This window comes from Theropithecus gelada, chromosome 5 (assembly GCF_003255815.1).
Source record: "Theropithecus gelada isolate Dixy chromosome 5, Tgel_1.0, whole genome shotgun sequence".
Taxonomy (NCBI): domain Eukaryota; kingdom Metazoa; phylum Chordata; class Mammalia; order Primates; family Cercopithecidae; genus Theropithecus; species Theropithecus gelada.
The window spans coordinates 165,370,435-165,398,015 of NC_037672.1; the positions used below are offsets into that span (position 1 = coordinate 165,370,435).

The window sequence follows — 27,581 nt, forward strand, 5'->3', positions numbered from 1 at the left end:
TTCTGGATCCATGTTACCTAACGGCTCATCTCCCCACACCTTGTAAGAGTTGATCCTGATCCTGGCTTCCCCTAAAGTTATCTACCATGTGTGCTGACTGAGGGGTCAATTGTACTTCAGAGCTCATTACTGAGAGAAACCTGGCTGCCCTGGTAGGACAAACTATAAAACGTTTTGAAATATACAAAATGGTACTGGGTGTCCTTGCAATAGAATGCTGGATTGGCTCTGGTGGACCTTCCAGGGTCATCTAATTCCACAGGGGTCTATGCCTTTTATTGTCTTTACAATTTTACAACTCTGTAAGTTGGAAAAATCTAAAAACAATGCAAATTATACTGGTACATAGATATACAAATGATTTTTTCTAGTAGAAATGCTATAGATTTCCACTCTTATAGATGATTCCAAACATTGTGTTTTATTGCTCTATAGATATTAACCAGTTTCAAATCTATTACCAACTTCATTTCAGCATTCCTGATTGCCTACATGTGTCTCATCTTCAGTGTCTCTTTTGAAATGCTTGTAATATATTACTGATTTTTTCAATTGTTAAATAAAAACTCGAATACATGTTATTTGATTTTTACATGTTGACTATACCTTTGCCTTTTCAAAATCATACTTTAACTGCCTGTTTCTCATGAAGAAAATATATTCAAGTATTAAAAATATACTGAATATAATTGTTCTCCATATATGAGCCATATCTGAGTAACTGGAGACCAGTCAGGATGTTTCTGTCCTGCAGCACAGACAGGACAAAGGAATTAGAGTGATATCTGGGTTGGTAAAGTCAGGGAGAATGACGACATCCTCTGAAGGACTAAGGATTTACTTGAAGAAAAGTGTGAAATATGGTTCAGTAGATAAGAGTAGGGCTAGCATATGGGGAATCTAATAATTCAGGCACAAAAAAGTAGCTATCTTTCGAAGAAGACATCTAAGGCAAAAGTACAGTATTCCACTTAAGAAAATGGGGTATGTTAATATTGAGTTTCAGGATCTCTGATTAAATATCCTGTTTAATCAGCAGGTCTATGACTCACTGCATCCAATGAAGCAGCAGGTTCTTGAGATGGATTTCTACAATCCCCTCGACTCTTGCATAATGTTTTTTAAAATTAGAGATTTTCTTAGGAAGATACTTCTACACAAGCAACTCAATTCAGTCCTCTGAAGACACACCATTTCTGGGGAATGTCCCACCAAGTTTACTCCTGACTGACACGAGGTAGAAAGTTGAGGTTCACCACATCCAGGAAGCTTCCATTATTCACTCCTAGACTCAGTCTTGTGGCAGACATCACCGCTGATGTTTTCTAGATCTTCCCTCTCAGTATTCTATGAACAATATATAGCAAAAGAATGACACACTTCGAGTAATGAGGAGTCATTGCCTTACAATATTTAGTTCAAAATGTCAGTGGAATTTAAAGCTGTAATAGCTTACAGATAATGGAACACCTTTTATTTAATTTTGCTGATATTCCCATGTAAGTGTTCTACGCCAGGCCTCTAGTTCTCTCTCATGCCCTTTAAGATTAGATTAGGCTCTCATAGCCCCTAGGTTTTTCTCACTTTCCTTTAAAGTCTTATCAAAATTTTATATTATTAATATATTATTTGTTTAATATTTTCTCTGTCTTCTCCACTTTACTACCTCCCATGACTTTTAACTCCTTGAACATGATGACTGTGTTGTTAAGTCTGGATCAAGGGTCAACAAACTTCAGCCCCTGAGCCAAATCCATCCCAACCCCTTTTTTTTAATATGCCCTGCAAACTAAGAACGTTTTTCTCATTTAAAAGCTGTTGTTTAAAAATCAAATATCAAAATAATAGTAGTTTAAACACATTAAAATGACATAAAATTCAAATATGAGTATCCATAAGTTTTAATGGCACACAGTCATGCTCATTCATTTCCATATCACCTATGGCTGGTTTCACGCTCATGCAGAGTTGAGTAATTATAACAGAGACTGGACAGCTCACAAAGTCAAGAGTATCTACCATCTGGCGCTTCCCAGAAAAATTGCCCATCCCTGGCATACAGCACAGCTGTACTTCTAGCACCTGAAATGTAATAATAAGTGATTACTACCATCTATTGGACTGTTGAGTGAATGACTATGAATGAACACAACTGGAGACAATAAAGTTTCAAAGATTTCACTGAAAACTATACATAAATGAAAATTGGAATCCTTAAACTGCATTTTGTGGTTTAGAGTTAGACAATCAGAGTCAGACTTACTAAAAGTATCAACATTCTATTGATCTCATTACATTAATCAAATTAGAGTTTGAGTAAGGTGGGCGGGGGGGCTGGCTGTGAGCCCTATCCTACTAACAGTGCCTACTGCACACGTCATCTTTTTGAATGATTTAATACTGCCTAGTGAGATATTTGATAGCACTCACAGGGCATGTATTAAAATCATAAAATGATGAACACAAGTATACTTGATATTTCTTCCAACTTGTAGAATAAAGAAAACTTATATTCATTCACTTTAATGTTTCTCTCAATTTGTGACTTAGAACTTCTATGATAAAACAGGGAAAAATCATTGCTACTAATGACATTCTATGCTGTCTTTCAGAGCATAAGAAAACAGTTGCCATTGCCTCTGGTCTTCCTATTGAAAGCAGACACAGAGTGCATGAAGACCGTTCAACTATGTCAGGGACCTCCTCCCATGAGTCCTTCTATGACTCCCTCTCAGACATGCAGGAAGAAAGCAAGAATGCTGACTTCTTCCCAGGCCTTTCTGCTTTCCTCAGCCAGGAAGAGATCAACAAGAGTCTTGACCTGGCCCGCAGAGCCATAGCCGACTCTGAAACAGAAGATTTTGACTCGGAAAAGGAGATCTCGCAGATTTTCAATACTTCCCCTGCAAGCTTCCATGAAAACCCTTCCCATAAGGAGACCAAATTGGGTGAACACACCTCAGGGAGACCTCAGGATAACAGGTCAACACCTGTCCAGCCTCTGGCAGAAGAACAAACTAAGAGTATCTCTTCACCTGTTTCAAAGAGGAAACCTGCCATGTCACCCCTGCTCACCAGGCCCAGCTACATCCGGAGCCTCCGAAAGGCTGACAAGCGTGGTGCAAAAGCTCCCAACACAAACGTAAAGCCCAAAATGCCACATCAAGGAAAGGCTGGCCCCCAGAGCCAGCTGTGTGACAAGGCGGCTAATTTAATTGAGGAGCTGACATCCATATTTAGAGAAGCCGCAAAGCCAAGAAACAGAAGCCCAAATGGGGAGTCCTCGTCACCAGACAGTGGGTACCTGTCTCCTAAAACTCAGCCGTCAGCCCTGCTGAGTGCCTCAGCCAGCCAGAGCCCTACGGAAGACCAAGGGGAGATGGAAAGAGAGGTTAAGTCCCCTGGGGCCAGGCATTGCTACCAGGCCAACCAGAACCTGGCAGTGCCACGCAACCGCAAGTCTCACCCACAGCCCCACAGTGCCCTCCACTTCCCAGCTGCACCTCGATTCATCCAAAAGCTGAGGAGCCAAGAAGTAGCAGAAGGGAGCCGAGTTTATCTGGAATGTAGAGTCACTGGAAACCCCACTCCTCGAGTCAGGTATGAATTTTTTTATTATGCACAACAAAAGATTTTGTTGACTTTGGTGTTACTTTAATATGGGAGGAAGAAAGATTTCCTGTGTCATTAGCCCTCTGGAGACTGAGGGAGAGTACTTGCAAGGAGAGCAGCAGCCCAGGATCGCCACTACGAGTGGTGCTAGTTGTCCGTGGCTGGATATATCTGTGGTCATGCCCCCTCTGTGCTATGGAGGGACGGCAAAGGACTTGAGCAGGCAGAGAGGAGTGGAAACAGTTTGTTCTCTAAGACGGTGGAACTAGTATGGACTAGGCACACTTAAGATGTGAAACTGATTTACTCGAAGTACTGTGAAAAGTGTGTGTATATTTGAATATGAGTTGCTAAAGATGGTTGAAAGCATGGCTAAAACTAGCAGCTATCCAGAAGCGAAAGGCACAAGTGTGGAGAGGCCAACCTTCAGATTAGCCCCTAATAACTCACAAAAGGGAACAATAAATACCGAGGCCTACTTGAGGGGGGAGAGTAGGAGGAGCCTGAGGATCAAAAAACTACCTATCAGGTACTAATCTCATTCCCTGGGTGACAAAATAATCTGTATACCACAGCCCTGCAACATGTAATTTACCCATGTAACAAACCTGCACGTGTATCCCCGAACATAAAGCTTAGGGAAAAAAAAAAAAAAAAAAAAAAAGATTCTCATACACAAGAAACAAAAATCAAACAAAAATTACCCCCAAATGGATAATCCAGTCTCAGGCATGGACTAATTTGGCACATATTCAGTAACATAAGCACACACACACCCCTTCAATCTGATGCAAACAAGAAAGGCAGAACTTTCCTAAGAAAGAAAGATAAACCAAGTCAGGAGCTCCCCAGGTCTGCCTGTTATTCCTACACAGGCTCTGGTCACTAGAGCATGGAGACAGCAAGAAATAACAGTGAAGGGAGTATGCACTTAGAGTTAATAAGCACTCACACCACCATGTTCATTAGAATTTCTATACATTCTTCTGACTTCATTGTAGAGATTATACCTTCCCCTGTGCAAAATGTTAAGGGGAGAGAGACCCTGGAGTCCCCCTGCAGGGTTTCCGGTCGTGATTCCATTGCCCAGCTGTGGGACCTTAGTCAAGTTACTCTACCCCTCTGTGACTCAGTTTCTTCATCTGTGAAATGGGAAGTATAATAATACCTACATCATTCTGTTTTATGATTAAATAAAATAGTACATGGGGGAAAATTAAAGCAGTGGCTCGCAGCTAATAACTGCTGCATTAGTGTTACTTATTATCTTCATTATTTCTCATTTCTTAATTGTATTTGGCAAAATGAAAATAACATAACAAGTCAGGATTTTATTACAAAAATAATGAATATTCACTTATCTTGGAAGTTTTGCTTTTATTCATGCAGAATGCTTTACCTAAATTACATAAATATTTAAAAAGTTAACTCAACGGCCGGGCACAGTGGCTCATGCCTGTAATTTCAGCACTTTGGGAGATCGAGGTGGTTGGATCACCTGAGGCCAGGAGTTTGAGACCAGCCTGGCCAACATGGTGAAACCCCCTCTCTACTAAAAATACAAAAAATTAGTTGAGAATGGAGGCGTGTGCCTGTAATTCCAGCTACTCAAGAGGCTGAGGTACGAGAATCACTTGAACCTGGGAGGCAGAGTGGAGACTCTGTTTCAAAAAAAAAAAAAAAGTTAAAATTATTTGATTTGGAAAAAATGGTAAAGTAGACATCACTGGCTAAAGATTGAATTGAAACACTGGTACTTTCTTATTAATAGCATTTCGCAGACCACAAACTTCCCTGTATCTCTAATCCTATGCTCACTAACACAAGCTTTGCTAGTGTTGGTTTCTTAATCTGATACCATTGTGCACACACATGAAGTAAACATTAGCATTACTGGCTGAAAAGCAGTGTGATTAGAGGTGGGCAATTATTTCCCCCCGACCAATCTGTTCAACTAATTCACCTTGAGTCAGCTTTACAGCAATTTTACTATAATTCTTTAAGAAACTGACAGCAGGGGGCAGTAAAAAACTTTTTAATGTGTTCATTTAATTAAATATGTCATTCTAAATTTTGCATTTATATGTGTTATTTATGTAGATTATTTATATACATGAAGAATTTGTTTTTTACATTTTCCCTTTGACAGAAATGAATGTTTCAGATTCTATTTAGATTTTTTAACCTACCAATCTTGCAAACAAATAATTTTCATTAGACATTCATTCTCATGTCACTCAAAACAGTTCCACAGGTTTTCAAACTACATATGGTTCTACCTACATTTACTTCCAAAACAACCCTTAAAGTACACTACAACCTTTTAAAAAATGACAGAAAGCAGTACATGTAGCATTGAAGGATTAATTCAAGTGAGCAGACCATAATGACTATATTAAAATTCACTTAACCATTTGGTGATTCTAGGGTTCATCAAATTCACACTTCTGCCTCTTTGGGGGTAGCAGAACTAAAATTTAATTTCATTAGTATCTGCAGTATTATTAACTAGTTTTCTCTTATCCTGCAGTCTATGAATTCAAGTCCAAAGTTGACAAATTACACCCTTCTAGAATAATTAAGTCTCATAAAATGTTCCATTGTTGAAATGTTTGTATCCTGTAGAGTTTTTTGGGGGTTGTTTTTGTTTTTGTTTTTGTTTGAGAGGGAGAGTTTAGATTCACATTGAATTTTCTTAACTTTTGTTGCAAAGATCTTGATCCTCCTTGTCACGGATTTGTAAGTGTACCAGACGCCTAAGAACACTGAGCTCTTTTGACCACATGAGACATATGACAATCATAAGAGACAATCTTTGAAGGAAATTTTCTATCAGGAAGAAAACCTTTATTAAAGATTTCCTGCAATGGGGCATTTTAGAACCTGGCTCAGACTGTGTCAGTCCAGAGGACCTAGGACCTGGAGCTTAGGCAGACCTATTGATTGGCAGGCCATCTCCTGAGGTCATAGAAGCAGTTGACAGACGTGTGGAGAGGCAGGGGATGTCAGGACAATCTAAAGCAAGCCATAAGCAGAAGCCCAAGAGACACTGGTTGGTGAGAGCAGAGACGCTCCTCAGTGTTAGGTAGTTGGCATCTGTACTGGGAGGTGAGTGAGGTATGATGCCAAGAAGCTTGGCACTTGGCCAATGGAAAGGTCCAGGCTGACTTATAGGGAATGCACCACACAAAAACATGGCAGCAGACAGTAGGATCAAGATACAGGAGCTGGAACACAGGGAGAAACCTTTACCTTGCAAGAGTTTAAGCAAATGAAAGTTAGGACCATAGCTCCAGAAAGACAAAAACAACAGAGCAGAATCTTAGTGACTAAACTGGGTCCAGATTAGGGAAACCAACTGCTAGGTTAACATGCCTGGGCTACTAAGCAGCTAGTTGGAGCTTAAACAATGGAGATTGTTTGCTTTGGAAAGCTGGCATGATGAACCTGACAAATGTGGATAAAGTAGCCCCAGCTCAGGGAAGAAGTAACAGAAACAACAGGGTAAAACTAGGCCAGTCACTTCAAGGCAAGGTATTTGTGCTTCATATACAGCCACTTCGCCCTCTCACACTGTGTGAACACCAGTTATGACTACAAACAGGACTGAAAATATGTTTTCCTCCTTTATTCTTACATATCCAACAAAATCCCAACAAGAGAAAGAGCTGACAGAAAAAAACCGTATGCATAAAAATGGAAGTTATATACCATTGAGGTAGTATTCACATGATACGCAAATTATATTAACAATTTGAATTACTACATTAAATGAAATCAAGTGAGAATTCATTTTTTCTCTGCTTATGCTCAAATGTTCCATATTCTCATACACTCCTTCCAAACAGCATAACGACCCATTCCCTGACGTCACTCACCTTACCTGTTGTCTCCACTCTTGACTTTTGTGAGTTGATAAAAAATTTGTGAATAATTTTAGTTCAAAATTACCTCTGGTATTATAAAAAGGAGGCCTTATATTTTTAAAGGTATTTATTTTTAAAGGTATTATTTATTTTAAAAGTATTTATACCTTTAAAAATATTTTATCAACTGTATGTTTTCAACCATTTAAATGTAAGGAGACTGGAATCGAAAACTGTGAAATGATATGCTACTACTAGTAATACAAAAATCATTCATTAGTCATGGAGACTGGAGTATATATAACCCAGCTCTTAGGATTCTTGATCCTGTGCTGCAGTTGTTAACGAGAAGACTTAGCCACGGTCACTGTGGTGTTAGAAGTTATGCATGGCTTACTGACAGCCTCCAGAAATGGAGATAGTGGAATTGCCACCTTTAAAAATCTACGCTTGGAATTCATATTCCAAATATCTTCAAAGAAAATGGTAGCCTGGCAATTTTCCAGTATCTTTCTATATGGAAAAAGAAAACAAAGCCCTTCATGGGTATCCTTCCCTTTTTTTGTATTAAGTTAATAATGGTCAATCAATAGAAAAAAATTTTTTAAGGTGGGGACGGTTAGCGTAGAAACATTCAGTGTTGGGTAGTTGGCAGCTGTACGGGGAGGTGAGTGAAGTGTGGTGCCAAGGAGCTTGGCAATTGGCCATTGGAAAAGTCCATGCTGACGTACAGGGAATGCACCATGGGAAAACATGGCAGCAGGATCAAGACACAGGGACTGGGACATGGGGAGAAACTATGTTATTCTCCATCAAATTACTATAAATAAAGTTATTCTTCAGAAAATAACTACAAATAAAACAAAGCATTCCCATTTTATCTACAAGTAGTCCAAACACATCTTTATATTAAGTTATTAATATAAGGTAAATGTGTACATATGTCAAAAAAAAAACACTTTTAAACACCCCACTTTTATAGTAAAAGTGGAATCCAGCGATGTGCTTTAATAGTCTAAATACAATTACTCATCTCTAATCATAAGATACCTACTAGGTCATCATTGTTAGCCTCGTAAAGTTTTATTTACTATATACAATTAGAAGTAATACAATTATTTCTTTTTATAATCAAAACACAGCATATCCAATGCCTCCAATTAGTTTACATCAGCAAGACTTTGATCATCATCAAAAGCCAAAACAAGATGATTAGCCATATCAAATCTATGTAACTCTGTCTGTAGAAATTTCCGTCTCCTCAAAAACAACAGCAAGTAAAACAAGTCATCAATTTACTTTTCTTACTAAAGGTATCAGTATGTGGTATCTCCCATCTTTTGGCTGGTTTGGTTTTGGAAAATGTAGCAACAGCACCAGTAGCCAATAGTTTATGAATATTCAGTGTTTGTAAAGTGAAGATCCAGATGGCTTAGCCCAGGAGTATTGTTGTTGTTAAAGAATATAGTCAACAATGAATTACCAGATAATATCATCAGATTATCAAAATGAAAAAATCCTGACAATACATGTGTTGCTACTGCAACATGAAATGTAAATAGGTACAACCAGTTTGGAGAACTGTTTTATGATACACAATTAACTTAAGATGTGCATACACTAAACCTTTATAGAATACACAATTGCCTACTTGACATCACTATTTGGATGTCTGATAGTCTTATCAAATTTGTCCAAAACTAAACTTCTGATTCTCCTCTCCTCCAAAAACCTTCTCTTTCCAAATCTTCTCCATATCAACAAAAGACAACTCTCCTTCCAGCTCTTCAAGAAAAAACCCGTGAAGTCATCCTTGACCCCTTTTTCTCACACCCCAAATCCAATTCATCCAGCAAATCCAGTTGGCACCACCTTTAATGTCTCCAAATCTGACCACTTCACCCCACCTCCATAAATGAGGCTATACATCAAGCCACCACCATCTGTCTCTTTGTTATTTGCATTACCTTCCAATCCATCCTTGCTTTCGTTATTGTACATCACAGTCTACCCAGCACTCAGAGTAATTCTTTGTAATGAAATCATGATCAAAGCACTGCCCAAATGCCATCCAGAAGCTTCTCACTCAGTCCGAGTAAAATCCATAGTTCTTATACATCCTAATCAGGCCTCATCTCTGACTTCACCTCTTGCCACTCCCCAAGCTTAGTCCACTCCAGCCACAGTGGGGTTCTTGGCTGCACCTCCATCACGCCGCCAGGCTTGTTCTTGTCTGGGGCCTGTGCACTTTCTGCTCCCTCTGTTTGTAAATCTCTTCCCCCAGGTATCTGCAGGATTAAATCTTTTATCCTCTTCATATCTCTTTCACCTTTACAATATGGCCTCCTATAAATACTCTATGTAAAAGAAAGGTCCTGCCTACCCTACTCTCTACTCCACTCTCTTGCTTCTTGTTTTTCTCCATAGATCTCATATGATACACTGCACATTTTGTTTGATTTTTGTAGCTGTCTTTCTTCCTTCACTAGAATATAAAATCCTTGGGTGTAAGGACTTTATCTGTTTTACTCACTCTTGAGTCCTCAGAGCCTAGAACAGTGTCTGGCATGTAACAGGTGCTCAATGAATTTGTGCTCAGAAAACTGGAAAGAACCTAAATATTCATCAAAGAGAAAATGGATAAATTGTGACATAGTCACACAACAAATGAACTAGAGCTGCATGTTATCAGGATATATGAAACTTAAAAACATAAAATCAACCAAAGAAAAGAAAGTTGTAAAAACTTACACATAAACTACATGGACAGATGTTTGCATATGAAATTACATTTGCAAAATAGTACTATTTCAGGCTTACGGATGTAGTAGGAGTATAGAGAAATTTGTGGGAATGAGGAACACTAAATTCCAGACAGCAGTCACCTTCGAGATAAAGCATGTGATTTGTGGAGCGTCAACTGTGTTGGCAGTGTTTTATATCTTAAGGCGGGTAGTGGAGACACAGATATAAACTACATCATTTTAATATTTAATAGTGAAAAATACTTTTATGTTAATCTGCTATCCTTATGATGTATCAGTAAGTTCAGCAGCAATGTTTCTAATGAATACTATGATTTATTCCATAAAAACGATCCAGAAAATATCTTTGTGTTAAGCACTGTGAATCAGATAAGTTGGCTTTTAGCCATTTGTCCATATAATTTTGGGGATTGTTTTAGTTATATTTTAGAGCTTTTTTAAAATGTTTTTTGTTTTGTTTTGTTTTGTTTTGAATTTATGGTGTTTCAGTAGAATATGTATTCAGTCTTGTGCCATGGATCTTTTATGGTATAGTCTATCTACTTTATTTGCTGCAGACAATTAAAAAATCTGTATATGAGCTTCTTGTTTTTAAGGAAAAAGTCTGCATTAGGCACAAACACACACATACACACACACACACACACACACACACACTATGGACCTGGTCAGGACCAGTAAAAGAAAATTTGAAAATTAACAAGTGCTGCCTGTCACTATCTCACCAACCCAACTGCCTCTCCTCCCATCTACACACCTAGACAATAGGAACAAGCACATTAGGGCAGAATCCATAAGAAAACAAAACCTAATTTTATAGTTGCCTATTTTCTCATTCTTTTATTTCTTAATTCATTTTAAATCTTTTTTTCTTTCTGTGTATTTGCATTGAATTGAAAAAAAGAAAGCCTTTATATTTTGCAGAGGACGATAAATATTCCCTAGAACACCAAATTGCTGATGAACTAGAAAGCAAAAGAAATTCAACAAGAGAATGGCACCTTTGGCCGGGTGTGGCGGCTCATGCCTGTAATTTCAGCTCTTTGGGAGGCCGACGCAGGCAGATTACGAGGTCAGGAGATCGAGACCATCCTGACTAACATGGTGAAACCCAGTGTCTACTAAAAATACAAAAAATTTGCCGAGCGTGGTGGCAGGCACCTGTAGTCCCAGTTACTCGGGAGGCTGAGGCAGGAGAATGGCGTGAACCAGAAAGAGAGAGAAAGAGAGAAAGAAAGAAAGAGAGAGAGAGAGAGAGAACGTGCTTTATTTTCACTGAAGTGAAAAGATAGCCTTATCTCTGACTCCTCCACACAGACAATTTCTGGGAGTTAATTCATGAAAGGCACGTGACGCATTGTGAGGTTTTATCCTCTTTCCTATCTTTTGCATTCTTTCTCAACCACTGTTTTCATTCAATACCTACCCGCTTGTAATTTTCACTTTGAAAACTAGCTATGCCTCTGCAGTAGTTTACCTGCAAGGCCATCATTAATGAGAATATTGAGTCTATTTCTGCAGACCTTGGTGAAATGGAGTAATTCAGTATCCAGCAAGCCCAGGAAATATTGCCCCTGTTGCACAGAATTCTTGTTTAATGACTTGAATATTACAGAGTGGCAGCAACTGCCTTATCACCTCTTCTGGTCAACCCATGACACCATGATGTTATGAAAAGCCCATTCCAGCTGTATAAATGCATAAAGCTGTGACAATGTTGCTCACACTGATATCTTAGTGAACCAAGAAGTAAGGCTGATATGCAAGGCAAAAGTGGACTATCACTATACAGTTAGAAGTTTGAATTGGTTATGACAGTCATCAGTAACTAGTCATGAGTAGCAGTAGCTAAATTAGACAGTAGCATCAGTTTATATCTCAATGGCCAAGTTTCTGGATTTAGCAAGAAAACAATAAACACCAAAATAAATTTAGCTGAAGAATAAAGGTAGAGATTTTTTTAATGTATTTTGCTTTTAATTTGTGGTGTTTCAGTAGAATATTACACGTAGTCAGTCTTGTGCCATAGATCTTTTATGGTATCATCTACCTACTTTACTTGCTGCAGATGGCAAAAAAAAAAAAAAAAAAAAAACCACCACCTGTATATAAGAAGCTTCTTCAGATAATCCCTTTGGAATTAAAAGGGCTTTATGAAACAAGCATCAGAAGAGCTTAGTGGTTGACAGTAGAGGTTCTAGAGCTAGAATGTGACTCCTGGCTCTATCACACATCGGTTAGGTCACTGTGGCAAGTTATTTCAACTTTCTGTGCCTCAGTTTCTTTGTTGGTAAAATGGAAATAATAGAAGTACCGACCTCTAGGGTAATTATGAATGTTAAGTCAATTAACACAGAGAAAGAGCTTGAAACTATTAGCACATTGTAGTATCTTAATAATGTATTACTTTAAAAGTTACTTATTGAAGTGTTTACTTTTATTGTTTATTGTCATTGACTTAGTATAAACTCCCTATACTCTACCTTTTCAAAAAGCTCTGACTCTGTTTCAAAACCTCTCTTTAAAATCTTCAGACTGCCATTCTCTTTTACACTACTAAGTATTCACAACGGCATAGAGACTATGGAGATGGAACACTTCAACAGCATAAAATAAACAAATGATTTATCAGAAATACAATACATCTTGAAAGTTGCTTTTAACTATTTGTTGAGTCCTAGATTTGTATCTCAGAGTCAGAATCATCACCAAGGCTGCCATGGAGTAGTGGGATACGTTCCCTTGGTCTCCGTATAACATACTATTTTTTATAAATTTTTACCTCACTTGGCCTTCCGTTCCTTCACTGCTGCAGGGTATGGGATCAAAGCCAAAGAAAAGTGATTTGTTTCCATCTCTACTCTTCCTTCATACAACTAATTATCTCCCCATCCCCTCTAAATCTAGAAGCTATGAAGGTTAGCGTACTATGGATTACTGTCAGTTTAGAATGCCCTCCAAAAATAGTCTCTTTGATTATTGTTTTCTTGCTGCTTTTGAAATTGTTTAGCAATTTCCCTCAGTTTGCTTTGTTAGCACTTGCTAAACATTTGCTAGAGTTAATTGAAAGTGGTTCCCCAACACTTTAGCCACTCCTTATTTTTGTATTTCAATAATTTCAGCAGGAAGAAAAATCTAAAAATAATTTAAGTAACAAATGCAGGCTTTTCCTCAGCTAGATAAATCGACCTTTTATTTTGCATTTTCTTACTAAGTATTATACCATGCTGCAAAGCTCTCAAAAGGAAAAGGATGTGCTTTTTGGAAGTTTAATTTACTAGTATGCAAACCAGTATCAAATCGTTGTTTTGAAAGAATTTGACCCTGAAGTTTCAGATACCTTCACAGTGAAAACTACTCAATGTCTCAAATCTTTTCTGCAGAGTCTATTTTAAGTACTTTTCAACATGTTTCTTCATTTGCCTTGGGGCCGTACCTCCTCATGGATCACTGAATCTGCTTAAGCATAATTACAGCAATTTAAGGACTCCATTTAGACACTGCATTCTTTTGACATTTTGGAGTTACTTTATAAAAACAACTGTAGCAAATACAATTTTAAGTATGCAACTCGATACAGCTTACTGTGCTGACCAAGATGCAAAATAGTTCTACCAGTTAGTGTTCGAATGATGTATAACAATAGAAATGGTTCTTTCCTATTTAATTTCAGTTGATTGGAGCCAAGAAATAGTATCCTATTGGATATCTGCTGAAATAGGACTAAACTACTAGTCTCCTGAACACTGATAGAGAAATCCAATCAAAAGCTTTTCCTGGCCAAAAATAATACTAATTGCAAGTGAAAACTAACTTTGTTCTCTCAGTTATGAGTTCCAATGGTGAAGTCTAGTTCCATATAACAGCGTATGGTAAATTAGGCCACAGAAACAAGCTTCCTCTCACTGTTTATATGATCCACATGTTGTGGTCCAAAAAATGTAAATAAAAATACCCTAGGGAATAAGGACTTTTTCCTATGATGACAGCTTTTAGCCTTGGTTGCTGAAAATGGTGAGTATTTCTAGTGAAATTGAAAGCAAGTCTAGGGAAATGAATTTCCAAGTAATGGAGGAGAATCTTTGAGAAAGAGGAGGGGAGGGAGGGGAGAAGAGGAGAGGGGAGTCGGGGGAGAGGAGGGAGGAGGGAGACAGGCAAAGAAAACTCTCATCTGAAGATGAATGGTTCTTTTAAAGATCTTCAAAATAATTTTCACCATGATATAGACGTTACAGATCACTGCTTTGACAGAGAATGTTCTAATTGTGTTAGTGCATAGAGAATGCAATAGATACACAGTTGTTGACATCTGGGGAGATGAGACAGAAGATGTTTCAGTTTAACACTTTAACATCTTTGTAATCAGAACTCCTTATAGAAAAGGACATACTTACAACAGATGTCAGATGACTCATTTTGTGGTTGCATTGCTTGTCCACATACAAATTTGGTCAGAATTGTCAGTTTAATTATTTACTTGGTCAGTACTATGTGCTGTTTATTAGTGGTTCATAAAATAATGGTATTTTGTGGTGATTGCATGTTAGATTCAGTGAACTACAAATTTGTTGTCTCCATTTGAAAAATAACATACTAAGATATGAATAGTTTCGCAAAACTCCCCCGTTGTCCAGTTACTGGTAGGGACGGAATTCACACTGAGACAAACTGGCTCCTGGGTCTGTACTCTTTTGTTTCTAATTTTTACGGCTACATAGTAGGCATATGTATATATGGGGTACATGAGATTTTTTGATACAAGTAGGCAGTGTGTAGTAATCACATCATCATAGAAAATGAAGTATCCCTCCCCTTGAGCATTAATGAATCCGTACATTTTAACTGCTATACTCTACTGCCACAGCCCTTCTCAAGATCTGTCTCAATGGAGTTTGGGTGAGTCCTCCTGACCATCAGAAATACCACCATAGATACTGAGCAGTTCTCTAAAAGCAAACCTCGTGAATGGCTTCCTTCCATTGCCCCCAGACAATGTTAAGAAATCTTAAAAAAGAAAAGAGCCATGATTGATTCTTTCGTGGTCCTCATGAGAAAACTGTGCTGTATACATTCCCAGCCCACTTTGAGGTGTCACATAAAGAAGAGCCGGCATCTTTACTCATAACAACAACCTTCCTTGATGCAACTTGTGAGGGCCTGAGTTACAGTGCCTCCTCTATCAAAGCCATTTTGATGGGTTTCTCTCTTTCTCTTATAAACAGAGCACTGATCCCAAGCAGAATATAACAGATATGATTTGTAATCCGTTATAGTACTATTTAATCCTTATGTTTAGCTGCCAGCATTCTAATTAAGAATGTGTTGGCATATGTTGGCCAGAATCCTGAAACACGGAATTCTTCCATGTGCCAAGTCAGAGGACACAGCATTGCTGCCTAAAATCAAGGAAGAAAGGGCCCCAACCACACTTTAGTTCAAGTGACTTCTGATATACCTTTTCTACAAAAGACTATTGCAAAACACAATTCAGCAAGATTTTTTTATGAAATAAATAATTTTAACTTTGAACAGGGAGCTAATAAGAGGGAAGCATGAAGATTTAAGAAATCAAATTAACTTTGGAACGAGAGACTGTTGTCACTGCAGGAAAAGTCAATGAGCACATCAAAATGAGATTCTTCAGCCCACAGTAAAATTCATCAGAGGGCCACATGGTATAGTAAATCTAAGTGTTAGGTGTGCAGACGAAGGATGATGTGCCTCAGTTTGGGGTCTGTTTCACTGACCGAACATCTGTGCTGCCCCATTGTACACACTCAGCTCTGCAAATATCTTGACCAATTCATTTTCATCCTAGATACTAGCATTTGGGAGAAATTTTTAATTGGAGGGGATTGGCACATACGTTGTAAGCGCCCCATTTGTTTTACTATTTGTTAATGGAAAATTCCAATGTTATACCTCAAATTAAAGATACTATCACTCTTAGTAATAGTTTAAACAAGATATTCCACAGAAGGACCAGAAGAATCACTCTAGTATGAGAGCTATTGTGTTTGGATTGTATTTTCTTTCCTAAATCCTACTAGGCCAATGCAGGTAAAATGATGAATCCATTAACAACCTGTTTCTATCCTACTACAAATCAATGTAACTTTACTACCACTGTGTAATATACAACAGATAATTATATACCGTATAACATATAATGTATACCATAACATTTATGTTGCCAATTTTAAAATTGTATACTGATCTAGTCCCTTTCACCTGCAAATCTTAAAATCTTAACATTTGTTCATCCAGTGTACTATGCAAAATGGCTTGGAGTTGGAAGCTGTGTCTTCTAACGTGGCCTAGGAGCAGCCCCTGAGTATAGAGTTTGGCTTCCAACACACATCTCAAGAACTATGGGTTTTTTTGGAACATGAGGCCAGCTCTTAGCTACCTGCAATTCAGAATGTACTATTTGGTCTCAGCAGTTTCTTGACCCTTCATGGGGTCATCTTCAAGTTCTGAACTGCCGCACATGTGTTTCTTCTCTTTGCCTTTGGATGGTTTTCTGGCTTTCAGATTTTGATCTTTGGATTTTGACAAATCAGAAAAAGATCAAACCCAGCCAAAACCTGTCTTTCATTACAGTTTTTCATTACATTTCTGGTTGAAATGTTAAATTTTCTCACATCCATGGAATTGAAGAAAATTATGATCCAAAATGAAAGAGGAATTGGGTTCATATTCTCTCTCTCACATCCACATTGCAAATCAGTCCTTTTTCACTCCCCATATTTAATGCTATCTGTTGTCCTCTTGCCTCACTTTCTGCCATGAGGTCTTTGTATCCTCAGGTAGGTCTATAGAAACACAATTTAGTTTTCCTTTCATTATGCAAACACAATGCTACACCTGCACTAATCATCTGTGCTTAAAGCCAATGGATGATGGGGGGCAAGTGTTAGAAATTACCCAAGGCTCTTAGCACCTGGAGTGTTTTCTTACAGCCTCACCTGTATGGATAATTTTGTCAGTCAAATAGAGTAAGTGGATCTTAGTGATCAGAGCAGGAAGCAAGCTTGAAGCCAGGGGTTTAAAAAAAAAAAAAAAATTAAGAGAAGCAAATGAGGGCTCCAGAAAGGCAATCTGAAAGAGACAAGGTGAAGGATTAGAAGCAGATGGCATGAGGAACAGTTCCAAGAAGCAATGAGAAAAGGCAGAGCTGGTGATAGTTGAGTACTAGAGACCATTACAACATCCATATCCCAAATGGTTCCAGATCAGACCTCACAGGGAATGAAATTAATATGCAACAGTCTCCTCCTTTGCCAGCTGCTCATGGCATTTGCCTCGGCTGTCAGTGAAAAATTGTGTGTTCTCACAATAACAGACATGTATGCGACAGCAATCCTTCCGAGGTGACAAGAGTCATTGTTGAAGAGTCGTGGTCCCAGCACATTGGGAGGCTGAGGCCGGCAGATCACCTGAGGTCGGGAGTTCAAGACCAGCCTGACCAACATGGAGAAACCCTGTCTCTACTAAAAATACAAAATTAGCCAGGCATGGTGGCACATGCCTGTAATCCCAGCCACTCAGGAGGCTGAGACAGGAGAATCGCTTGAACCCGGGAGGCAGAGACTGCAATGAGCTGAGATCACGCCATTGCACTCCAGCCTGGGCAACAACAACAACAAAAAAGAGTAATGCTCATGGCATTACTTCCTTATGACTTTCAGTAGGATACAGAAGGAAATAAAGACAGTAACCTCTTTGGGGTTCTATACATCTTCATAAAGGCTTTCTTCATAGATCAGACAAGAAACTTAAATATTCCTTTGGTTTAAGCTGCCACAGAACTATGTTAAGATTATTAAAATACAAGTCTTTAAATATTAGGATCCTAAGTCTGCCCTTACTACTTCTGCTCCATTATCCTCTAGCTCATCATCCTCCATAGACCCTGACAGATCCCCCTCTTCCCACTCTTCTCCACCCCACTGTCTTGCCCTAAGTGGCTGATCCGTGTAGACTAGAACAGACTCCTTCAGGTTTCTGGTTAGGCGAAGTCCTGGAGAGCCCTGGCAGATCAGAAGGAAGAAAGAGAGGAACTCAAGGTACTTAGTGTCCCATCTTCCTCCTGTGGGTTTGCTTTGGTCCTCCAAGTCAAATGAAGGTCTCCACTCAACACAAACTTCCCTGTGTTTAGGAAAGTACATCCACCCTCTGTTCCTTTAGGGTTAGGGGTGGCAGCAATTCCGCTTTGTAGTCCCCAGGTGATCCCTTATCCCTGTGGTTTCCTCATACCCTGAGGACACCTTCAGATCTAATCTTTTCATGAAGGCCTCCTTGTGTTGTTTGTGCCCTCTCTTTCTAGCTGGGACTACAACTGCTACATCCTCCTCCTGATTGCCCATACCTAAAATGGTGATGATCCATAATTATTATGCAGATATGGTGACACAAGCAATTCCTGAAATGTTTTCCTCTGAAATTGCTAAGGATTACTCACAGGCAAGTTAAACAGCTTCAAAATTACTTTTCCAGCTCTATATTCCCTATGACTTCTCGCTGTTTTGCTTTTAGACTTTTTAAGCAAACTTCAACTCCAATTCTACAACTTAGTAAAAGAATCACATTGATGTGAAAGTCCAAAAAGACATTAGATGTTGTAAGTGGAATTTTCTCATTCATTCATTCTGTCAATGAGAAATGAAATGACTAACACTAATGGAGTGCTACATGTGTCTGGCATTTTTTACAAAGGACTTCATATACTGTCTCTCATCCAGTTCTCTCGCAAGATCTGTAGGGTAGGCTCTGTTATTACATGTTTTAGATGTGAGAAAACTGAGACTCAGAGAGGTAGACAAACTACCCAAAGACATAACTCGATAGTAATGTGTCTGGGATTATTAACACCAAAAGTTGGCTCTTTGGTGGAATTTGTAACCATGAGTGATTCATACATTTGAAGTGGTGCTTGAGTTATTTAATGGTACATAACAAACCACTCCAGAACTTAATGGCTCAAAACAATTTATTATTTTGTCTCACTTACTAGTCTATTTGAAGACTGGCTACCACAAGGGAACTCAGGCATTTTTTTCACGTCTGTTATCCTGGAATGAGTAAACTCTAATGAGAATAAAGAATACAGAATATCATGGAGTTTGGATGAGGAGTGTGACACAACAGGGTTACAGTTTGAATTAGGAGTCACGCCAAAAGGAAGGTAGAAAGGAATTCAGATCAATGGAAAGGAGGAAGTACCTAATATAAGAACCAGGTGTGCCATTAAGAATTACGCTTTGGGCCAGGCATGGTGGCTCACATCTGTAATCCCAGCACTTTGAGAGACTGGGGCTGGTGGATCACTGGAGGCCAGGAGTCGGCCAACCAAGTGAAACCTCACCTCTACTAAAAATACAAAAAAATTAGCTGGGCAAGGTGGCACATGCCTGTAATCCCAGCTACTCTGGAGACTAAGGCAAGAGAATTGCTTGAAACCAGGAGGTGGAGGTTGCAGAGAGCTGAGATTGTGCCAATGCACTCCAGCCTGAGCAACAGAGCCAAACTCTGTCTCAAGAAAAAAAAAGTGTTTTTCTCTTCAAAATCTGACTCCCTGCCTCTGTCATGCAACCTGCAGCATAGTATGAGTGCATGGGCAGGGAGCCAGGTGAAGGAGGAGAGTGGTACACAATTAAGAAGGGCATGGCCTCCCCAGGCTCTCACTGAACTGCATTAGCACATGACGATGGAAAGCCTTCAGCTAGATTTCCCGCCAAAAAAATGAATCTGGTAAATCATTATGTTTAACTTACATCTGTTTTATTAAAACCTAAGAACAATCATTTAATATAAAAATGTTTTTTGAGACATTTTATTACCAAAAACTATCTAAGATCCAATTCAACCATGGCTTCTGTAGTGGGAGTTCTCAGCAGACAAAAGACAATTACAAAAATCAAATAAAGCTGTTATAATTTTAAATCAAACAATTACAGACAAAATAATGACTAAGTATTGATATTTTTGTTTTTAAAAATAAAAAACAGGCTAAAAGAAAATAAATAAAGAAGTAGTTGTTGCAACTAAAGCAAAGCATATACCTTCTTCATCTAAAACATTGGCTTACATGTTTATTTTCATTTTAATGAAACCCAGCCCCTGTACAGTGTGTGTAAACGTCAAACGAATTTTATGTTTCTCAACTAGGTTTCCCACGACTCTAAATGGTGCATTTAACAATATTTTATATTTCATTATTACTATGGCGCTCTGGTTCTCTGTTAGAACAATTACATACTGCAAAGAATTAGAAGAAGGACAATTACATACTGTAAAGAATTAGAAGAAGTGTTTGAGGATTTACTCTCCAGAATAGTGAATGAATATAGTTTGATAGAAATGGAGTAACAATAGCTAACTCTAATTTATCTACTGCAATTGGTAATAAAGGAAGATAGTTAAGGTCTCAAAATCTGGAAGTCTGATATTTTAGCCAACAATCTCAACCTTCTCATTAAACAAAATATTTCTTTGCAGATAAGGCCTCTGTCCTTATTCTCTCATCTTATTATTGATGTCCATTACATGCATTTGGAATATGTTATGCATGTGATAGACATTTATAAAACACTCCTTGAGGGTAAAGCTCTGTTGGGTATTGGAGGGTACAAAGACTCAATCCATCCCTTCAATAAACCTAGAACTGCAGGAGAGTGATAGACACCTGCAACGGGAAGTTCCTGCCTCTCACAATATTGATATAATTGGCTCCTCCCCTCACCAATTTTATGGTTTGTGAAAGTTCAAAGCATGTCTTCCATATCTTTTCTCACCTATTGGACTCCTGCTGCTGCATGTGCTGCTTCTGTGATGCATCGAGTGGACTCAGATGTAAAAGTGCACCGTCTCTTTGAGGTCACATTTAACAATTTTTTATTCACATTTATGAGTCAAATAAACTTCACAGAAGATGGTGTGAAAGGAGACAGATGAGGAACTTACATCACAGGAAAGCTCACAATCTGTAAGTGAGCCAAGAAGGCAGATCATCTGGAAAGCTAAATATCATTTTAAGACATTCACATTCTCCGATAACCATGAATGACCACTGTTCACCTCTCTCTCCAAACTGCCCTTTCTTCTCAGCTTTCTCTAACCTGGACTACAGTAGAAGCTCTAGATTCTTTTCCCTCTAATAAACAGGGAATGTCCCCCTCCTCTGAAGTCTTGGCACCATCTGATACCTAGATATTCCCAACAGAGAATCCAGTCTCTGGAAGAAGTGTTTGTGCAAATTACAGAGCATACTTTAAAAATATTCACCCTTTTGTCAAATACCCCTAATTCAAGGCATGAATAAAAAGGCCTGGAAAATAATAATGGTTATGATATTATTAGGGACTGCTTACAGTAGTAAGATTTCTTGATTATGTATGTGTGAAAATATATAACTGTGGGACCATGTGGTGATTTTTTCCCCTTTTTCTACTATTTGTCAGAATGGTAATAAGACTGCTTTGAAGTAACAAAAAAAATGCTTAAGTAGACTAGCTATAAATTTTAAGCTGATGATGATCGATCTGAAATGGATGGTTACACCCAGAACATTATGATTATTTTGCCTGAACAAATTACAGAGATGAAAGGCTGCCTTCAAATTTTTGGACAGGATATCCCAGGTAAAGATGGAATTCATCCTAAAGCAGACGAGTGATGTAATACCAATTCCATTATCAGTGTCCAGCACTCCAGACGAGAGCAAAGTTGAAAACTCGGCAGGTGTGAATGACTAACAGTGGACACTGAGTGATACCATTCACATATCTTCTGTCCCCATGACAAAAGAAGATCGGCCTAAGAAACTCAGGAAGTGAAGCTTATACAGTGAACCAAAAAAGTCAGGCCATGCATGCTTAAGGAATACTCACTGAAAAATCATGAATGCTGATAGAAAAACCCTCCCTCACCTTGATGCTACTACAATGAAGATACAATGTAGGTAAAAACACTGTCTTCATAAGGTATTGGCCACCAGGTCAACAAAAACAGCCGCCCTACAGAGGGCATGTTAAACAGAGAACCACTCTATCTCTGAAGTAAATCCTTTCCTGCTTTGGCAATTGAAGGTTTGGAGTTTTATAGGGGAAGGGGAATCTTCCAAAAGCCCTCTTTTTTTCTTTTTTTCTTTTTTTTTTTTAAGATTTTTACTTCTCTTATTTTATTTTCTTTTAACCTTTAAGTTCATGAGTACAAGTGCAGATTTGTTACACAGGTAAACTTGTGTCTTGGGGCTTTGTTGTACAGATTATTTCAGCACCCAGGTATTAAGCCTAGTACCCATTAGTTATTTTTCCTGATCCTCTGCCTCCTCCCATCCTTCACCCTCTGGTAGGCCCCAGTATCTGTTGTTCCCTGCTATGTGTCCATGTGTTTTTATCATTTAGCTCCCACTTATAAGTGAGAATGTGCGGTATTTGGTTTTCTGCTCCTGTGCTAGTTTGCTAAGGATAACGGCCTCCAGCTCCATGCACATCCCTGCAAGGGATATGATCTCGTTCTCCAAAAGCCCTACTCTTATTCCCTACAGGGAAATAAGATCTTCCCTACTTCATAGGAAACATAGCACATTACTTATACCAGTCCTCCTGAGTCTTCATTTGTAAACATAATCGAACTATCAGAATAGCCAGATATTACAGGAAAACAAGAACTTGGTTTCTCTGTCTCCACCAAAATGAACAAATAGGACCAATCCAAGAAGAAGCTGAGGTATCTCAAGAAAAAATTTTAGAAAAGAAGATTTTTAAATCCCAACTAACAATAGAAAAATACAACATCAATAAAAATAAAACTATATTGTTTTGGGAAGAAGTAGGACATAATAAAATTAGAATTATGTAAGTAAAAATTTCAGAGGATTGTCTGAAAAATCAGAGGATAATGATAATTATCTTGTAGATGAAAAAATTACATTTCTTAAAATGTAGATCACACAGGAAAAGACATCATAAATAGGGGAAAAGGATAGAGACTTGAGGGAGATTCATGGAGGCCAAGGTGCATTCAGTAGAATTCCATAAGAAGAAATCAGAGATAATAAAAGAAAGGGAAACCATTGAAAGAAATATTAGAAGAAAATTAGCTTTTGCTGAAGAAATACAGGAACCTTCTGATTGATTGAAAGACACATTAATCAAGCATTGGGCAGGATAGATGTTTAAAAAGTAATAAAGCTCTTGATGCAATTTCAAGATGAAGAGACAATTCTAAAAGCTTCTAAAGAGTTAAAATACGTTACCCAAAATGAAGAATCAGACTAACACCTGACATTTCACCAGAAGCACTAAAACCCTTGAGGACAATAATGCAAAGCATATTTGTGTGTATATGTTTTAGAAAGACATCTGGAAAAATATACATCAAACCTTTGGGAGTTGAGGGAGAAGACTCGCTTTTTACTTTCTACCTTGCTATTGTTTTAATTTGTAAGATCATCTTTTATTACTTTTATAACTAAATTCTTTTAAAATCTCTTTCCCTTCTAATTAATTCTATCCATGGACAGAATTAATTAGAAGGCAAAGAGACTAGACGCTGTTACCTCAATTAGAATGTTATTATAACGGTCGTTGGCAAGAAACCGAGACGAGAAGAACCTACAGTAATAGAAATGAGGGGCCTGAATCAAGGAATGTTTTGAAGATATTTTTCATGATTTGGTGAGTTATTGAAATCAAGAATAAAGGAGAAAAACAATAAAGGTGATTCCTACAAGCCTGAATGACTAGATACACAATTATGCCATTCAGATGAGAAAGACCAAAGGAGGGACAGATTTCTGTCAGATGTTAGGGAGAAGTCCATACAATGTTTACACTACAGACTTGAGTCTGAGGTATAGGAAGAGCATTCATATAAAGGGTCTTGCCTGTGGTCTGAAATGGGGGCTGGAGCTTGGGAGAGATGTTGACTGAGAGATAGCTGGGCTGTGGGGTGAGCAGACAAGAAAGAAAAGGACTCATGATAGATCCATGTGGAGAGCCTACACTAGGGGAAGCTGAGGGAAGAGAAGCCAGTGCCGCAGGAGAAGGAGTGTTCATACGGAAAGGAGGATCTAGAGAGATCAATGTCACAGCTAGAGGAGGACATTTTCTCCAAAAAGGAGAAGGATTTGCCACATTGAAGAAGACAAGAAGGAAGAATTGAAATGCAAGTTTTTGACAACTAACAATGTCATCTCTTCTTCAGGAATTTCAGGTTAATAAATATTTGAATGGTCAAATAATCTTGTATAATATACTATGGTTCATTAAGCTGTTCTCATATGGGCATCTCTTTGTTACCAAGGGGCTTTTAACATATTAAGCAAGGCAAAGGTAGAAGACCTCTTGCAAGGCTGCACTTTATCTAGATTTCTGGAGAAAACATGGAGTCAAGGAGTCCACCCCTTAGAGATGAGTCTCCAGAATTCCAAGCTGAGGTCAATTCCTGAACCAGGAATACTAAGTTCAAGGAAAAGACGGGCTGAAGTCAGGACACAGAGGTGAGACCGAAGCCCCAGGAGGAAGACCACAGCCAGAGACCAGACAGGGAAGACAAAAACACCGGCAGCAAACACGTTCATCTGAGAGTCAGTCAGAGGACATATTAACAGTGGCACTATGAGGCTAATACCTCCTTGCCCTTCAATCATTTCTTGTCTGCCTTATTAGGGAAATGAATTGTTATCTGATAATATTTCCCACAGAAAAAAGTGTTAATCATTTATATTCTCAAGATCTATGACCTATAAAATATGCATATGGAGAAGATTGATACTTTTCTAATATGTATGATGATGAAAGAGAACTATTCATTTCAAATGGTATAATAGGGGAAGTGGTTCCTTCATCATTTTTGGCTTTTGTATCTTCCATTGAACACATTTTCTCTTCTGAACTTCTCCAGTACATATTGCTAATAGCCCACGTCTGCTTCTAATCATTTATTAACTCCAGACTGTCATCTTTTCAACCACATACATTGTATCTTTCCCTCTGTAGTCATGACAGCCACAGGGGCACCAATTCTGTCTTATTATCCTTTGAATCCTCTATAGCTACTAGAACAGTGTACATAATAGGTTATCTCATACTAATTGGCTGTCATTTATCACATTACCCAAAGAAAATGACTACTGAGGATTATTCCGAATACAACCTCCATATCTGCATCTGTGGATTCAACCAACCTCAGATTGAAAATATTTGAAAAAATAATAGTGTCTGTACTGAACATTTACAGACCTTTTTTCTTGTGATTATTCCTTAATAATACAGTGTAGCAACTATTTACATAGCAGTCATATCATATTAGGTATTTTGAGTAATCTGGAGGTGATTTAAGGTATACTGGAGGATGTGCATAAGGTTTTATGTAAATACTACATCATTTTATATCAGGAACTTTAGCATCTCTGAATTTTGGTATCCAAGGGAGGTCCTGGAACCACTCCCCCACAGATATGGAGGAATGACTATATTATTTCCTTATATAGGTCTTTACACTTCTTAAAGTATTTTAAGGTACATAAGATCTCTTGATTTTCACAAGAATTAAGTGGTTTAAATGGGAGAGAGGGTGGATTACCACTTAATAATTGAGTAAACTGAGCTTCAGATAATTCAATGATTTTCCAAAATATTCAGTATTCAAACTACAGTCTACATTTCTTAATTCTTAATTGGGTTCACCTTCTACTATCAGAAGCTCTATTAATTTTCTGTAATTGAGATTCAGATAACTGAACCCACATATCCTAGGCTAGTGGTTCTTATGTGGTGGTGGCTGGGGCTAGGGGAAGACTTCAGGGGTGTATGCGTACACCGCTTTCCAAGAAGAGGTTGGAAATGTGCAGAGTTATCATATGGTGGGTATCACAATGGCTGAAAAGTGATTGTGGCATTTAGTAGGATGGGGTGTTTAACACCTTGCAATACTGAAGCTACCATGGTGAGAACTGTTCCATTTGAATACCCATTGCACCCCTATTAAGAAACTCAGCAAGTTTAGGCAAATAAAGGGAGCTATAGCCACCTCTACAAATATCTGACCAATAGTCCTCCTTTATGCTATCTGTATCAAAAATCTATAAAAGTTCAGAATTCTTAACCATTATTCTTAAAATGAAATAAGGTAGACATATCAACGGCAGGTTTCCAAAAATTAGTCTTACAGAAGGTAACTCAGCAAAAGCAGGAATTTAGCACACAATCCAGGCTCATATTCTTTGTACATAAAAATACAACTATTACATCATCGCATTAAAAATCACATAAGCAACGTGGTGTGTAATTTCCAAGACTTAAAGAACTCTCAGTATCTTGGTGCCGGTTAGAGACTTCACTGAATACATTTTAACTTATACTCCTTTATTTGTTTTGATAAAAAAGAGTCAAAGAGAATGGTCTGGAATCTTAAGGTTAAAAGCTTTCTGTTCCCCTTGGTTCAGGTGTTCATTTTAATAATCTAATTATGCCAGATCTATGACACCTGCTACTCAGGACTCTCCCAAAAGACCCCTGACTTCTGATGTTCCACTTAGATTCCTGTTGCCCTTCCAGCAAAACAAAACAAAACGAAATGACATGCTACAGAAGGCTTTCTTCTCAGTTTGCAAAAACCCTGTAACAAGATTTTCCCTCTGCTTAGGATAAAGGTCTCTGGGCACCTAAGGCATTAAGCCACAGATCATGGGCCTCCTGCATTATTACTTTCCTGGGATTACCTTTTAAAACATTCCAGCATTTGTATTTGACCGTGTTCACGCTGCTATAAAGAACTGTCTGAGATTAGGTAATTTATAAAGGAAAGAGGTTTAATTGACTCACAGTTGGAGAGGTCTCAGGAAAACTAACAATTATGGCCGAAGGCAAAGGGGAAGCAAGACACCTCCTCCGCCAGGCAGCGCAAGGCAGGAACACGTGCCAAGCAAACAGCGGAAGAGCCCCTTATAAAACCATCAGATCTCGTGAGAACTCACTCATTATCACGAGACCAGCATGGGGAAACCGCCCCCACGATTCAATTACCTTCACCTGGTCTCTCCCTTGACACGTGGGGATTACGGGATTACAATTCAAGATGAGATTTAGGTGGAGACACAAAGCCTAACCATATCAGCATTGAAAAGGTTTTCTTTTTTTTTTTTTTTTTTTTGAGACTGAGTCTCGCTCTGTCACCTAGGCTGGAGTGCCATGGCGCGATCTCGGCTCACTGCAAGCTCCACCTCCCGGGTTCACGCCATTCTCCTGCCTCAGCGTCAGGAGTAGCTGGGACTACAGGCGCCCGCCACCTCGCCCGGCTAGTTTTTTTTTTTTTTTTTTTTTTTTTTTTT

General features: G+C 38.4%; 1 protein-coding gene across 3 annotated transcripts in view; it reads left to right on the forward strand.

Moving 5' to 3' along the window:
• PALLD (palladin, cytoskeletal associated protein) overlaps nucleotides 1-27,581 on the forward strand; it is a 436,926-nt gene that overhangs the window by 11,627 nt on the left and 397,718 nt on the right. For all 3 annotated transcript variants that reach the window (XM_025384605.1, XM_025384606.1, XM_025384604.1), the window contains one exon: nucleotides 2,613-3,600. In XM_025384605.1, coding sequence (XP_025240390.1) covers nucleotides 2,690-3,600 — 911 coding nt within the window. In that variant the 5' untranslated portion in view covers nucleotides 2,613-2,689. The remainder of the gene's footprint in view (nucleotides 1-2,612; nucleotides 3,601-27,581) is intronic.